The following is a 17,269-nucleotide window of genomic DNA, read 5'->3' on the forward strand; positions in this document are numbered from 1 at the left end:
ATTACTGCTGGAGCCCACACCACAGGGAAGCATTACTGCAGAACCCACACCCCAGGGAAGTATTACTGCTAGAGCCCACACCACAGGGGAGTACTCAGGAAGAGGTAATTCATTTACAACATGACTTTGTTTCCTTCGATCCTGCCATAAGTGAAGAAAGCAAACCTGGAAAGTCTGTGCACTGCAAATGCTGAGACTGTAAATTCTGGGTTATGGGGCTCCACCAGGCCTGAGCCAGTGCATTCCAAAGGATCAGAGTCAGGAACAAGGGAAGCTTCTCGTCCAGGTGACCAGTACTGCTCGTCGTCATAATCAGGCTCATCTTCTTCTTCTTCCGCAGAAACACCTCTTCTGGCAAAAGTAACATTTTCACATATTAATTTCTACTTGCTTCAAAGAAAAATTTGATAAGGGTTTAAGAATTCTTGGAACCAAAGGACATAGGATCCTGACCACTACTGAGTCACTGATTTAGTTCTTTAATGACCTAATAACTTATATATTGGGAATTAATAGCACATATTACTTGCCAGGCACTATGTTAAGTTTTATATGTACTAGCTCTTTGAAAATCTTCACAACAACCCACCCAGATACCACTGGAATCTCCACTTTTTTCTTTCTCAGATGATCAATTAAAAACTTAAAGAGACAATTTAATAACTAAAGGTTACACTGTAAAGGACAACAAGTTGCTGAATAATTATTCTTGTATTTCTCTTGGCTCACTTTCAACTAGTTAGCCACAACATGATTAGTATTGACACAGTATTCCAAAGACACACAGGACCCTCACATTTTATCTTCCTCAATATAATAATTTATTCAAATATAATAATTTACTCAGATCCAGCATCCGCGTCTTGTTCCTGCAGGTCTCGGAGAAGAGCTTTCACTTTTTCCTGATTCTCAGAAGTCATATGTAGAGTCTGCAGGGGCACTTTGGCTTCAGGCTTCCACTTGGGGCGTGCATCCCCTTTTCTCACGCTACTGTTACTAGGTCTGCAAAGGACACAAGAACAAAATTACACACTTATTTGTTATCAGAATTTTTACACTCTCTTCAGGGTCTCCATACACACACAATATGACTGGACTGTCATGTATTTTATGAAAGGGGACATCAATGTGGAGATAGTCTCCATTTCTATGGTATTTATTCAACTTCATTATATTCTAAATGCTGGGAAAAAACCTGATCAGATTCTTCACCATTAAATCCTGCTTCACTAACTCAAGAATCTTTTGGGGAAAACAATGCTATGATGACTCCTGTACTAGTGGAGGAGTCATATTTCTTTCACAAGAAATACGCTACGTACAAAGAGTACATATTTCACTCTATTCGAGGTATTTAATCCGAAAACAACTAAGAGTCGCATCTTGTAACTATTAGGCCCTATTTTTTGAAATATTTATTTAACTTTTTAACTTTCTGATTACAAATATAATAATCATGTTTACTGTAGAAAAATAGAGAACAAAGAACAGAAAACATCTTATCTAATATCATTCCTTTTCACATACATTTTTTATAAAATTATGCGGCATATGTAATTTTTTATAATTTGCTTTATTTCCTTATTAAAATCAAACTGGCATTTCCCCCAAATTAAACATTTTCCTACAACTTAATTTTTAAATTTTAAACACAGAGACTAGAATTTATTTCACTATTCACTATTTCACTAGTCTCATTTTTGGAATTTAGACTTTTTAGAGACATTTTTTAATATTTAAAAAAACAATGAATTCTAAAGTTTACCTTTACTCACAAAGTTTCTTTTCTTTTTTTCACTTGGCATGTTTCATTATAAATTTTCACAAATCTAGGGAAATGGTAGAAACTTCTCTGTACTGAAAATCCAACATATTACTGAGACTTTGAAAAGAACCACACATTTACACTCTCTCAACTGGGTAGCAAAGGAGAAAATAGAAGAGACGGGGGTTTTAACCACATAATTCCAACTTCTGAAAGAAACGTTATCCAAAATTCATCATTTCCCCTTTTTGTTTCAAAATTTTTTCAATATATATAGTATTTCCTAAGATTCACCAATAACTGTTAACACCTGCCATACTTATATGCACACACACATTTATGCCCTTCTCTTATTTCCTCTCTATATGCACACATATATGCATATATATATATATATATATATATTCTTCCCCATATATACACATGCATGTTCTAAACCATCTGAATGTAAGCTGCTGACATCATACTCACTCGTAAATACTTCTGCATGTCATTTCCTAAGAACAGGGACAAACTTTTATATAACCATAATACTATTATCACTCACAAGATATTAATATTTTATATTGATCTCATCTAATAAAGCATTTAACTATATATTGATATCATCACGTCACAGCAAACAAATGGAGAAACAAAGGAAACAGTGACAGATTTTATTTTCTTGGGCTCCAAAATCACTGCAAATGGTGACTGTAGCCATGAAATTGAAAGACGCTTGCTCCTTGGAAAAAAAGCTATGACCAACCCAGACAGCATACTAAAAAGCAGAGATGTTACTTTGCCAACAAAGGTCCATCTAGTTAAAGCTATGGTTTTTCCAGTAGTCATGTATGGATGTGAGAGTTGGACCATAAAGAAAGTTGAGCACTGAAGAATTGATGCTTTTGAACTGTGGTGTTAGGGAAGACTCTTGAAAGTCCCTTGGACTGCAAGGAGATCCAACCAGTCCATCCTAAAGGAAATCAGTCCTGAATATTCATTGGAAGGACTGATGCTGAAGCTGAAACTCCAATACTTTGGCCATCTGATGTGAAGAACTGACTCACTGGAAAAGACCTTGATGCTGAGAAAGACCGAAGGCAGGAGGAGAAGGGGATGACAGAGGATGAGATGGTTGGATGGCATCAGTGACTCAATGGACATGAGTTTAAGCAAGCTCTGGGAGTTGGTGATGGACAGGGAAGCCTGGTGTGCTATAGTCCATGGGGTCACAAAGAGTCAGACATGACTGAGCAACTGAACTGAACTGATATTCAAAGTTCCTAATTGCCTCAGTCACATCTTCTACAGATTTTCTGATTATCCAGTTTAAAATGACATTAAGTTATGTTTTTCAAACTCCTTTAATTTAGAATAGTTCCTTATCTATTTCCTGATATTGACTTTTTTTTTTAATGTACTCAGGCCAGTATTTTTGTAGAATACTCATAATTTGGATTTACCTGTTTCTTCATGATTAGTGCAAAAAATACAGGGGGGTCGGGGAGACCTTACATATGCTATTTCATCTACCACTTAGTTGTAAAACCTCAATACTTTGCCTTCCTTCCTGTTACTAAGGATCAACCATTCTTGATCCCAAAAGTCAGTCCCTCTGTTTGTATATTGTATCTCAATTTCTTCAGTCTCCTCAAAGAAATCATTCTAGCACTTATCCCCCTCTCTACAACATCAGTTCTTCATTCTCCTTTGGATTATTTCCACCAGCATATATACATGCTATGTAACATCTACCGTATTAAAAAAAAAATTCCTGCCTTTGCCTTTACATCCCCCTCAAGGTACTGTCCTATCCATGTTCCCACCCTTGCCCTTTACAGTAAAACTCCCCCAAAGGGTTCTCTAAATCATGCTTTGTGGCCACTTTTTTTCCTCTTCTCTCTGAAACACACTCTATACCAACTATACTATACCAAACAACTCTTGTCAAGATTACCCATGCTACCCACATTGCCAAATCCAGTGGACAACAGTCAGAACACATTTTCCTTTTCTTTTGGCTGTGTTGCACAGCTGGTAGGATCTTAGCTTCCAACCAGGGATTAAACCTGGGGCCCCAGCAATGAAAGTACCAAGTCCTAACCACAAAGGGAACTCCCAGAACACATTTTTCTTGACCTACTAGAAGCACTTTTTTATACAAGTTCCATATCCCTTTTAAGTATCCAATCCAATCTGATTGGATAACCCCCTTTAAAACATCTTCATTCCTTGACTTCCAGAAATCAGCTTTTAGTTTTCCTCCTACTTCACTGGCAACTTCTCAATCTACTTTGTCTGATTCTCCTAACCTCTTTCAACCCTAAATCCTAGAGTGCCCAAGGGCTCAAAATTCAGACCTCTTCTCTACATCCTATCTCATTTAGTCTCATAGCTTTAAAGAGTATTTACTCATAGAGAACTCATACATTTACTTCTCTAGGCGAGATCTTGTTCTTGAATTCCAGACATATTATTAAATTGTCTAGGACACTGCCACTGGGAGAGTATCTTCTAACTGGTCTTCCTGCTTTCACTCATGTCCCCTTGTAGTCGATTCTCCACACAGTACACTGAGGCAGGGCTGCTGAGTATGGATGCACAGACTGTATACTATGCAAAGGGTCCTGAAGCAGAGGAGGAAGAGACAGCGAGAGCTAAAATCCAATGTGTTCTCTGCTTGCCAAGACATGTATTCTGGAGCTATAACTGACCAGAGAAGGGGGCATTTTCTAATTCATATAAAAGGATATAATTAATGGCAGTAACTCTGGCCAGAGTGATTGATGACATATACTCTCGCCTCAAACCCTTCAATGGCTTCCCATCTTACTCAAAGCAAAAGGCAAAGTCCTTATAATAGCTTTACAGCCATGGTACACAACTTGGCTCAATCTACTTCAACATGCTGACAAACCTCAAGGCTGGTACTTGAAAGAAGCTTTTCAGGTAGATAAGGTGCATCTGCAGAGTATATTATGCAAAATGCTGCACTGGATGAATCACAAGCTGGAATCAAGATTGCTGGGGAAAATATCAACAACCTCACATATGCATATGATAACACTCTAATGCAGAAAGTGAGGAGGAACTAAAGAGTCTTTTGATGAGGGTGAAAGAGGAGTGAGAAAGCAAGCTTAAACCCAACATTCAAAAAACTAAGATCATGGCATCTGGTCCTATCACTTCATGGCAAATAGATGGGGAAAAAGTGGAAATAGTGACATTTTCTTTTCTTGGGCTGCAAAATCCCTGCAGATGGTGACTACAGCCATGAAATTAAAAGAGCTTGCTCCTTGGAAGGAAAGCTATGACAAACCTAGACAGTGTATTAAAAAGCAAAGACATCACTCTGCTGACAAACATCTGTATAGTCAAAGCTATGATTTTTCCAGTAGTGAAGTATGGACGTGAGAGTTGGACCATAAAGAAGTCTGAGCACCAAAGAATTGATGCTTTCAAACTATGGTGCTGGAGAAGACTCTTGAGAGTCCCTTGAACAGCAAGGAGACTACATCAGTCAATCCAAAAGGAAATTAACCCTGAATATTCATTGGAAGGACCGATGCTGAAGCTGAAGCTCCAATACTCTGGCCAGCTGATGCAAACAGCGACTCACTGGAAAAGATCCTATGCTGGCAAAGACTGAAGGCACGAGGAGAACGGGATGACAGAGGATGAGATGGTTGGATGGCATCACTGACTCAATGGACATGAAGTGAAGTGAAGTGAAATCGCTCAGTTGTGTCCGACTCTTTGCGACCCCATGGACTGTAGCTTACCAGGCTCCTCCGTCCATGGGATTTTTCCAGGCAAGAGTGGGAATGGCTGGAGTGGGTTGCCATTTCCTTCTCCAGGGGATCTTCCCAACCCAGGAACTAAACCTGGGTCTCCCACATTGCAGGCAGACGCTTTACCATTTGAGCCACCAGGGAAGCCATGAGTTTGAGCAAACTCCGGGAGCTAGTGAAGGACAGGGCAGTCTGGCATGCTGCAGTCCATGCGGCACACAAAACTGAACACGCTTAGCAACTGGACAACAAGGTCTATCTGAACATGAGATGACTGATATAAACAGAACAGATGTTTCTGCTTTCCTTGTCCCTTGCATGGTGGCAGCAGGGGTGATCTTTTGAGAAGGTGTCAGATATCTGTGAGAATATATATCTGCCCCATGGAGAATTTCTGTATAGTTCAATTCCATTATCTAAAATAGTTTTCTACCAAACAGCCCCAGGCTGAAGACTGACACAGTAACTAGACTAGCTATTTTGCAACTATCTTAAGACAACTTTGTCAATGACTGTGCTTTAATTTTCAAAGGTTATGTTAAAATCCCAATTCTTTTGATTACTCTAAAGAGTATACATTACAAAGTATCCTTTTAAAAACTTGTATTTTGGGAATTCTCTGGCTGTCCGGTGGTTAGAACTCTGCGTTTTTACTGCAGAGGGCCCAGGTTTAAGCTTCGGTAAGGGAACTAAGCCATATAGCAAGTCACACAGCTTGCTAAAACCAACTAACAAATAACCAAAAAACCAACTAAAAAACCAACTAAACAAATAACCACACACAAAGAAAAAAATCCCTTGGTTTTATGTGCTAATTTTTCCTACAATAAATCATTTTAGTAACTAAATTTGATCCTGCTGACAGAAAACAGATGAATGCATTCCTAAGGATCAGGGAGGAGTTCATTGCAAAAGGGCATGGGCGAGTTTTTAAGAACTGCTGGTTACAGAGACGACTGCATTTGTCAAATTTTAGGGTGAGTTTTACTGAATGTAAATTACACTTCAATAAACATGATTTTTAAAACTTACAAACAAAACAAAATCCTTATACTGGCCTATAAGATTCTATACAGCATAGCCTGCCGAATCTAACTGCCTAACACTTCTTAACCATCCATGCTAGCCACATGGCTTCCTTGTCATTCCCTAAATCTTCTTAAAACTCCTGCCTCAGGAACTGTTTACTTGCTGTTCTGTCTCAAACGTTCTTCCCTTAGATAGATTCATGGCTTACTCCTTCACTTCTTTCTTGTCCTGGCTCAAATGACATATCAACAGAGAAGTCTTCTCTGATCACTCCACAGACAAGAGTAACCATTTAAAAACACGAGCAATCCAGTTTGGCATTTTCTATCCCTTCGTCCTTTATTTTCCTCCATAGTACTTACCACCTGACATATTATTACACCTTTGTTTACAGTTTTTATATCTCAAACCTCCTTCTATGAACACCAGGACAATATTTTATTCATTGTTGTAATCCTGGTCACTAAAACACTGTCTGGCTCATAGTAGGCACTAAGTCAATATTTCTTGTGTGAATGAACATCTAAGACCCTAAGAACCTATAAAGTAAGTGTTTTCAGAAAGAATGGAGCTGTATCTAACTCAGCAGTCAGGTTCTTCGGTCAGCAGCTAATGTGAAATGTAGCTTTAAATTATTCTGGAAGATTTCTTTAAAAGGAATCAAGTTTGAGATTGATATATTATCTCTCAGTATGTCCAAAAATGACCATTTTTCATTTAGAATGGAAAAAAATGTGGATTCTCTGGTTGCGTATTTGGTTACGGTACAGACTATGTATAAGAAATATATATTTAAAAACACACATTAATATCACCTACTCAGTGCATCAAGAAGCTTAAACTATATAAAGCACTTAGATACTGAGACTGACAGGATTCATTTAGTGGCAAGTTTAACTACTTAAATACCATTTGTTCTTCTTTTTTTTTTCCTGAAAGCATACAATTGAATTCATTTAAATTAAAAGCATGTATGAGCCAGTGAAACTGCAGCACTCACCTACATTTCTAACCAATATTTAGTTGGTAATTGTTCCCACAAGAGTGTGTGTATGCCTGTGTATATACACATAACTCTAAAGAAGTCTCTCTATCTCTAAAAATTTAACAGCTTAAAGTGCAATTTGAAAAACAATGAGAATTTTATATTTATACTGCATAACATGCAGTAGAAAATCTTTATTTTCATTAAACATGTATTAGAATCATCAGAATTTATGCAGAATACATCATGTGAAATGCTGGGCTGGATAAATCATAATCTGAAATCAAGATTGCCAGGAGAAATATCAACAACCTCAGACAGGCAGATGATATCACTCATAATGGCAGAAAGTAAAGAGAAACTAAAGAGCCTTTGGATGAGGGTGAAAGAGGAGAATGAAAAAGCTAGCTTGAAACTCAACATTAAAAAAACTAAGATCATGGCATCTGGTCCCATCACTTCATGGCAAACAGAAGGGGAAATAGTGGAAGCAGTGATAGATTTTATTTTCTTGGGCTCCAAAATCACTGAGGACTGAAAGTAAAAGATGCTTGCTCCTTTGAAGGAAAGCTATGACAAACTTAGAGAGTTGTATTAAAAAGCAGAGGCATCACTTTATTGACAAAGGTGGTCAGGTACAGATATGAGCTTTGGATCATAAAGAAGGCTGAGTGCCAATGAGTTGATGCTTTCAAAATATGGTGCTGGACATGAATTTGAGCAAACCCTGGGAGATAGTGGAGGACAAAAGAGCCTAGCATGCTGTAGTCCCTGAGGCTGCCAAGAGTTGGACATGACTGAAGTGACTGAACAACAACAAAACAACGTTCACTAATTAAAAGTTGACTACGAGAGAAGCCTGGGCATAATATCTATCTCTGGCCATCACATTAAGCTTCAGTAAATATTTCGTTGATTGGTTGGAAAATAGATAATTCATCAACTAAACAGAAGGGATATAGCCAGATCTCATTTCGGGACCTTCAAACTACAACGCCTAAGAAATACTTAATATAATTTACAATTGCCCTACCATTTCCAATATTTACTTTTCTGTAATATTGATTACAATAACAATATTACACTCAATTTACAGTGTCATATGAAAGTTAAAGTTAAGTTCAGATTTCAATGCCCAGCCCTCTCCCAAAGGTGTTATTTGCCATTATGCTTTTAAAAAAATTCACAAAGCGGGGGACTGCAAGGCTTTAAAATAATAGGAAGAGTAACTTAGCCAGAATTACTTGGCATTTCCCCCCTTTGTCTTAACCATCTTTTGTCCCATACATCAGGAATTGATACTGTTTTCATATTTGAACATTCAACGAGCATAATAACCTGGATGAATGCCTTGATTCACTGAAGATACAAAAGTCATCGCCATCATCCCAGATTCTACTTGATGCCTTTCTGTTGCCACCAACACCACCGCCACTGCTGCCACCCCCATGAGATTTACTAGCATGGCCCCTGCCGCCTCTTCCTCCTCTGGAAGACCCTTTTCCACCTCCTTTCCCTGGCTTGCCTTTCCTTCTTACGGAAGAACTCATTTTCACCTGCAAGAGAAAAAAGTAATACAGACATTACAAAACCAGGTAAGTATGATAATCCTTTGTTTGTCAAAGTTAAGGATATAGCCTATTTTAAAGAAGAAAAAAAAAAGGAAAATGCACTCAAAGGGCCAGTTTAGAAGAAGCATGAACAAACTGCTTCACAAAAGATTTATAAGCACATCTCCCCGGACTAATATTTAGTAAGTTTCTCTGACACAAGTTTCTTAACCAGGAGGTGCATCAGAAACACATGGACAAGTTTTCAAATCACACATGAGGGTGTGTAGGGTCCCCTGCTACATTCTGATTTGGTTAGGTCTGGACAGGGTTTAAAAACCCTAGAAGAGATTCTCATGTATTTAATATATGACTTGATAAATAAAATTTATATTTACATATGTATTTTTAGAAACAGCTCTGGCTAAGAGATTGTGCCTGGAGGGGAGTAAAAGTATAAAACTCTTATATGCGATCAAAGTTAAGTTGCTATCAGCTTAAAGTAAAATGTTATAAGATGTCTTACATTAGCCTCACGGTAAAAAACAAACAAACCAAAAAATTACACATTAAAAATTTATAGTGAGAAAAAAACTATAAAAGAATAAAAATTTTAAAAAAAATCTATAGTAGATATACAAAAGATGAGGAGGAAAAACTCAAAGCATACCACTATAGAAAATCATCAAATCATGGAGACAGCAAGAGAGAAAGGAACAAACGGAAGATCTTAAAAATGCTCAGGAAACAACAATATGGCATTAAGTCCTTACTTATCAATAATTACTTTAAATGTAAATGGACTAAATTCTCCCATCAAAATACATAATAGTTGAATGGATAAAAAAATAAGACTCAACTACATGCAGCCTTTAAGAGAATTGCTTCGGCTGCAAAGACACACAGACTGAAAGTGAAGGGATGTAAAAGAAAAAAAAAGTAAATGCACAAGGAAACGGCAGGGGTAGCTGTACTCAGACAAAATAGCCTTTAAGTCAAACACTGTAACAAGAGACAAAGAAGATCATTATACAGTGATAAAGGGGTCAATTCATCAAGAGAATCTAACAATTATAAATATTTATGCTCCCAATATCAGAGCATCTAAATATATAAAGCAAATATTAACATAATTGAGAGGAAGTAGCCAGCAATACAACAATAATAGGAGACTTTAATATCACACTTTCAACAATGGCCTGATCATCCAGAAAGATAATAATCCAGTAAAAGAAAAATTCGACTTGAACTATAAATAGACATACACAGAACATTCCATTCAAAGCCACATGAAATATTTTTCAGGACAGATCATATGTTAGGCCATGAAACAGGTCTTGACAAATTTAAGAAGACTGAGAACAAATCAAACATCTTTTCTGGTTAACAATGGTATAAAACTAGAAATCAATAAAAGAAGGAAAACTGGAAAATTCATAAACGTATGGAAATTAAATAACATGCTCCTGAACATCCAGTGGGTCAAAAACAAAATCAAAAGGAAATTTTAAAATATCCTCAAACAACTGAAAATGAAAACACAACACACCAAAAATTATGGGATGCAGCAAAAGGAGTTCTCTAAGAGGGAAGTTTATCACAATAAATGTCTATGTTAAGAAAAAGAAATGATCTCAAATAAACAACCTAGATTTACATCTTAAGGAACCAGAAATAAAGAACAAACTAAGCTCAAACTAAGTCAACTAACTACACCCAAACTAAGTCCAAAGTTAGTAGTATGCATAACAGGAACACCAGAAGGATAGGAGAGAGAGAAAGAAAAGAACAGAAAAAACATTTAAAGAAATAATGATAGAAGACTTATCAAATTTATTGAAAGACAATAACCTACACATACAGGAAGTTCTAAGGACTTCAAATAGGATAAACCCAGAGATCCATAGACACAATACATAAAAATGCTAAAAGTTAAAGACAAGAAGTCTTGCAAGCATTTAGAGAAAAACAACTTATCACTTAACAGATATAAACCCAGTAAGATCTGCTTTACAAAAAACTACTATAGAAATTTGTTTAAGCTGAAGAAAGTGACCCTAGATGGTAATCTGAACTCACACACACACAAAAAGGAGCACCAGTAACGGTAACTATGTAAATATAAAACAAAATCAACTCCCCCAAAACCTACCAAACAGTGTATATCCATATTTTCTTCTTTATTCACATAACTGATTTAAAAAGCAACCGTATAAAATAATATGTTTCAAATCCTGAAAGATGATGCTATGAAAGTGCTGCACTCAATATGCCAGCAAATTTGGAAAACTCAGCAGTGGCCACGGGACTGGAAAAGGTCAGTTTTCATTCCAATCCCAAAGAAAGGCAATGCCAAAGAATGCTCAAACTACCGCACAATTGCACTCATCTCACATGCTAGTAAAGTAATGCTCAAAATTCTCCAAGCCAGGCTTCAGCAACACGTCAACCGTGAACTCCCTGATGTTCTAGCTGGTTTTAGAAAAGGCAGAGGAACCAGAGATCAAATTGTCAACATCTGCTGGATCATGGAAAAAGCAAGAGAGTTCCAGAAAAACATCTTTTTCTGCTTTATTGACTATGCCAAAGCCTTTGACTGTGTGGATCACAATAAACTGTGGGAAATTCTGAAAGAGATGGGAATACCAGACCACCTAACCTGCCTCTTGAGAAATCTGTATGCAGGTCAGGAAGCAACAGTTAGAACTGGACATGGAACAACAGACTGGTTCCAAAAGGAAAAGGAATACGTCACCAGGGTAATATATTGTTACCCTGCTTATTTAACTTCTATGCAGAGTACATCATGAGAAACGCTGGACTGGGAGAAACACAAGCTGGAATCAAGACTGCTGGGAGAAATATCAATAACCTCAGATATGCAGATGACACCACCCTTATGGCAGAAAGTGAAGAGGAACTAAAAAGACTCTTGATGAAAGTGAAAGAGGAGAGCGAAAAAGTTGGCTTAAAGCTCAACATTCAGAAAACGAAGATCATTGCATCTGGTCCCATCACTTCGTGGGAAATAGATGGGGAAACAGTGGAAACAGTGTCAGACTTTATTTTTGGGGGCTCCAAAATCACTGCAAATGGTAACTGCAGCCATGAAATTAAAAGACGCTTACTCCTTGGAAGAAAAGTTATGACCAACCTAGATAGTATATTCAAAAGCAGAGTTGACTCATTGGAAAAGACTCTGATGCTGGGAGGGATTGGGGGCAGGAGGAGAAGGGGACGACAGAGGATGAGATGGCTGGATGGCATCACGGACTCGATGGACGTGAGTCTGAGTGAGCTCCGGGAGATGGTGATGGACAGGGAGGCCTGGCGTGCTGCGATTCATGCGGTCACAAAGTCAGACATGACTGAGTGACTGAACTGAACGTAATAATGGGTTTGTGATATGCAAATATGTAATGCATTTGCTGTAACAGAACAAAACAGGCTGGCGGGAGCACAAATGGATTGGGTTAATAAAATGACTACAAAAGGTAAAGTAATAACTGTAACAATGTACAGCTGGGGATGTAACCTAAGGTTTCATTGACAGATGAATGGATAAAGAAAACATGGTATATATACACAATGGAATATTACTCAGTCATAAAAAAGAACGAAATAATGCCATTAGCAACAATATGGATGGACCTAGAGATTATCATACTAAATGAAGTAACTCAGACAAAGACAAATACATGATATTGCTTACATGTGGAATCTTTACTGCAAAAAGGAGGGGAAAGGCATACAGCTATATGAAAGTAACATTTCTATATATTACCAAAATTGAGTTAGTATAAATGTGAAGTTGACTCTGATATGTTAAGAGGTATATGACAAATCCTTCAGCAGTCACTAAAAAGTAAACCAAAAATTCCATAAATGTAGTGAAAAAAAATCACTAAAGAAATTAAAATACTACATTAGGAAAATGTATTGAATAATTTAATGCAAAAGAAAACAGTAAAGTAGGGACAGTGAAACAAAATAGACATGAGACATACTGACAACTAAAAGTAAGAATGGAAAAAATAAATTCCACTAAACCAATAACAATATTAAATGTGAATGGATTAAACAATCCAATCAAAAGATGAATTATCAGCGAATAAAAAAAAGATCCAAGTATATGCTGTCCATCTCTTTAAATTCAAAGATAGAAATAAATGAAAAGTAAAACGATGGAAAAAGAGAAATCATGCAAATGGAAACCACAAGAAAGCTGCAGCAACTACGTTAATATCAAACAAAATAGACTATAAAGCAAAAAAAATCTTGTTAGTGATAAAGAACATTTCATAAAGATAACAGAGTCAATCCATGAGGAAGATGTAACAATTATAAATATACTGAACCTAGTAACAGAGCACCAAAACACATCAACCATCAACTGACAGAAATGAACAGAGACACCATATAACAGCAGGAAACTGCAATACCCACGTTCAGCTACGGTAAAAAACACCTACACAGAAGATCAATAAGGAAACAGAAGACTTGAAACAGAGTAAAAACCAACTTGACCTAAGAGACATCTACAGAACATTCTACCAAGAAAAAATAGACATTTTTCGTATGTGGACAAGGAAAATTTTCCAGGATAGACAATATACTAGCCTATAAAACAAACCTTAATAAATTTAAAAAGACAAAAACTTAAAAAGTATTGTTTTGCAACCAAACTAAAATGAAATTTGAAATCAAAAGCAGGGAAATAACTGGGAAACTCACAAATATGTAGCAACTGGACTAGGTCTCTTGATATTCCTTTCTTCAAAATCCTTTATAATTATACGTATTTATTGTTTCTTTGATGTTTATCTCCCGCCCCTCCCCCTGCCCCCAGAACGCTCCTTGAAGGCAAGGAGTATATCCATGTTGATTAACGCTGTACCTCTCATAGTGTATGGCATATAACAGGAATTCAACATGTTATTTGAGGAATAGCTGAGGGTTGAATAAATTACTGATATGAGAATGGAGAGCCATTCATTTATTTATTCATTCCACAAATATTTATTGAACACTTATTAAGTGCTAGATTCTAGGGATACAACAGCAAAGACAAAATTCTTGCCTCTTGAAGCTTATCCTCTAGAAATTAAGATGACAATAAACAAATATACAATATTAATTAAGTGCTATGAAGAAAAAAACTGAGTCTTTTTTTCAGATAGAGTGGTCAGGTAAGAGTGATCATCTTTCTGAGATCATATTTGAGCAGACATGTGAACATGCAGAAAATGAGTCATGAAATATTTGTAAAAAGAACATTCTAAGCAAAGCAATAGTAGGTGAAAAGGGTCCAAGTCCAGAATAACATCTTCAATGCAGTGGGCTGAACAGTGAGGAGTCTTGTGGGTCTGCAATGTAGTAAGCAAAGGAGATGGGGTCAGAGACCAGAGATGGCCATATAAGCGCTAGGAAGAACTTTGAATTTTACTCTAAATATAACAGAAAGTCAATAGAGGACAAAGGCAAAAGCTTGGTATGACTGACTTCGGCTCTAACAATTACTCTAGCTGCTATGTAAAGAATAAAATGACTGTAGGGAGGTGAGGAGAACCAGGAGGCCAGTTAGGAAACTACTGCAATTGTTCAGGTAGGAGATAAAAAACAAAACTAAACAGTGAGTTGGACTACAGAGGAAACAAGTAGAGCTGAAAAGTGGCCATAGAGTCTCAGTGCATTTTAATCATAGATCAATTAGACGAAAGGTTTAAGTAGTGTCTAGAATTATTGTAAAATTTGAGGTCTTAGCTTGGTGGAGGTCTTAACTAGGTGAATAGGGGTTCTGTGCTCAGCCATGTGATCAGAATGGGAATGTGAAGTGAAGTCGCTCAGTCGTGTCCGACTCTTTGCGACTCCATGGACGGTAGCCCACCAGGCTCCCCGATCCATGAAATGTTCCAGGCAAGAGTACTGGAGTGGGTTGCCATTTCCTTCTCCAGGGGATGTTCCCAACCCAGGGATCGAACCTGGGTCTCCTGCATTGCGGGCAAATGCTTTACCATCTGAGCCACCAGGGAATGGACAGGAAATTATATAGGGAGTGTCACAAGTTCAGAATGGATGTTACACTGGAGATGCCTTCTAGACATTCAAATGGAGATGTGTAGAACATAGTTGGAAATATAAGTCTGCATGGAGGGGAAAGATTATTTCAATTAATTCTGTAAAACTCCTACAAGGTAAATATTATTTTCTATATTTTATAGAGGAGGAAACTAGAGTACAGATAAGTTACACAACTTGTCCAATGTCACTACTATAGAAGAAAAGCCTGGAGCTAGGGTCTGAAATAATCCATTTGACTCCAAAGCTGAAATTCTTTCCCCCATACTTACCTTTTACCCCCCAAACATGTACTTTGTATCTTCAATTCAAAATTTTAATGTTAAGCCAGCCCTGCTTTGATTTGTGCCTGGGCCTTAATTTATAGAGGTGACTGAGTGCTGACACAGAGAGATTAATACCATCAAAAGAAAAAGTTTAATGTTACTTACAGCTCTCCTAAAAAGGAGAGGTCTGTCTGTCTCTGTAGGCCACACCAGGGAAGCACCTGTGTCAGGAGCAGGCAGAAAGGAGTAAGGAGAAGGCCACCCCGCATTCTTTCTTGGTTTTTCCATGGGAAAGAAGAGGCCAGGCAGGGAAAACAGCTTAGGACTGGCTACTTTAAGTAATTCCCACAGGCTCTAAGGTCTAGGGCTTGTCCCTAGTTGCCTGGTACTTGGCCCTGGACTGATTTAGGGCAGGTGAACTACAGGCTTGCTGGTTAGACAAAGGAGGTTGTTGGAGGTAAGGCGGGCAAGATTGGTTGGTTTGCATATGAAAGGCATGCTGTCAGATCAATCGTTAATCAGGTAGCCCGGGGAATGGCACTTTTTCCCTGGTCAGACAGGCCCCATAAGACAACAAAACATCAGAAATCCATTTAGCCTGGGAAGATCTCAACTTTCTTTATTCACCGTGGACACGAGAACCTAAGTTTGGCTCCCAGGAACAGAATCACCAAGCTGGGCGCTGAAAACTGACCACAAACCATTCCCCTCCCAGGCAAATCTCTGACTGACCCCATATATCCAGCTCCTTGGAGATACCCAGACCTGGTACCTTTCTTCCAGCATACAGTGTAGCCAATCCTCTCCCCAAACAGCCACCAACTGGAGATGGAGCTAAGATACAGGAAACCAGCCCGAGGCCCTCCAAGTCAACCCTTTATCTCGCAGAATTCAGCTCCCCGGCCTCAGCTGTACAACCCTCAGCTGTCGACCCAGGCCAGGCCTGGTCGCAGGCCTAGGATCCTGCTGCTCCAGACTCACCGGCCCCTGCCAGACAGGCTGGATCCCACCGGGCCGGGAGGCTCCTCAGACCCTGCCCACTGCGGGAGAGGCTGACGGTAGAAAGGTCCGCACACTGACCGCCAGGGAGACGCGCGGACCACGCACACGGACACACATTCCTCGTCCGCGGAAGGGGCGACCGTCCCGGGTTTGTAGCGCTGCTTCTCGGGCCACCTATTCGGACGTGGCGCCCAGCGGCCAAGGGCCCTGCCTGGGGCTGCCACCCACCCGGACCTTACCTGGAGGGGCTCCGCAGCGGCCCAGCTACAGCGGTACAGCCCTGGCGCCTTCTGATTGGCTCAACCTCGGGCCCTCCCCCCCATATTCGCTTCCGGGTGAGAGGTGCCTGGTCGCCCTAGCAACCGTGTCACACCCAGCGCTGAACTACAGCTTCTTCCCTCCAGGCCGCGGAGCTGGCGGCCCAGGGAGAATCGCAGAGTCCAGAAAATCTCTCCCGCAGCCCTGTGTCAAGTGAGTGCCCCATCCTCTCAACGTCTCTTAAGTAGAACATGCAGTGAGCCGGCCCCTGGCAACTCCAGTAGGGATGAGACAGATTTCCTGGTGGGATGGGGGTACAGAGAGAGCCCCAGGAGTGGGAATCTGGAGACCTGGGTTCTAGCTCTCATCCGGCCGTCGATTCGCTGTTGTGACACATTAGGCCAGTGCCAGAGTACTGCCAGTCTGCACCTCTTAGCTTCCCTTCTTCTAGCTCTAACATTCCGAAGTTTAGGGTGTGGAGCCATTTAAGGGCAATTGACATACACACACTACAGTAGGGATAGACCAACACACACAGACACACTACAGTAGGGATAGACCAA

General features: G+C 39.1%; 1 protein-coding gene across 4 annotated transcripts in view; it reads right to left on the bottom strand.

Moving 5' to 3' along the window:
• Positions 1-16,775, bottom strand: part of DHX57 (DExH-box helicase 57) — a 66,220-nt gene extending 49,445 nt beyond the window's left edge. The window contains exons 1-5 of one of the 4 annotated variants that reach the window (XM_040224674.1): positions 16,428-16,679; positions 15,612-15,667; positions 8,891-9,108; positions 844-1,002; positions 166-351 (exon numbers count right to left, since the gene is read on the bottom strand). In XM_040224674.1, coding sequence (XP_040080608.1) covers positions 166-351; positions 844-1,002; positions 8,891-9,102 — 557 coding nt within the window. In that variant the 5' untranslated portion in view covers positions 9,103-9,108; positions 15,612-15,667; positions 16,428-16,679. Of the gene's footprint in view, positions 1-165; positions 352-843; positions 1,003-8,890; positions 9,109-15,611; positions 15,668-16,427 lie in introns of all 4 variants that reach the window. The other 3 variants (XM_040224675.1, XM_040224673.1, XM_040224672.1) reach the window with 3 other exon arrangements.
• Positions 16,776-17,269: the final 494 nt, after the last annotated feature.

This window comes from Oryx dammah, unplaced genomic scaffold, assembly GCF_014754425.2.
Source record: "Oryx dammah isolate SB20612 unplaced genomic scaffold, SCBI_Odam_1.1 HiC_scaffold_25, whole genome shotgun sequence".
Lineage (NCBI taxonomy): Eukaryota > Metazoa > Chordata > Mammalia > Artiodactyla > Bovidae > Oryx > Oryx dammah.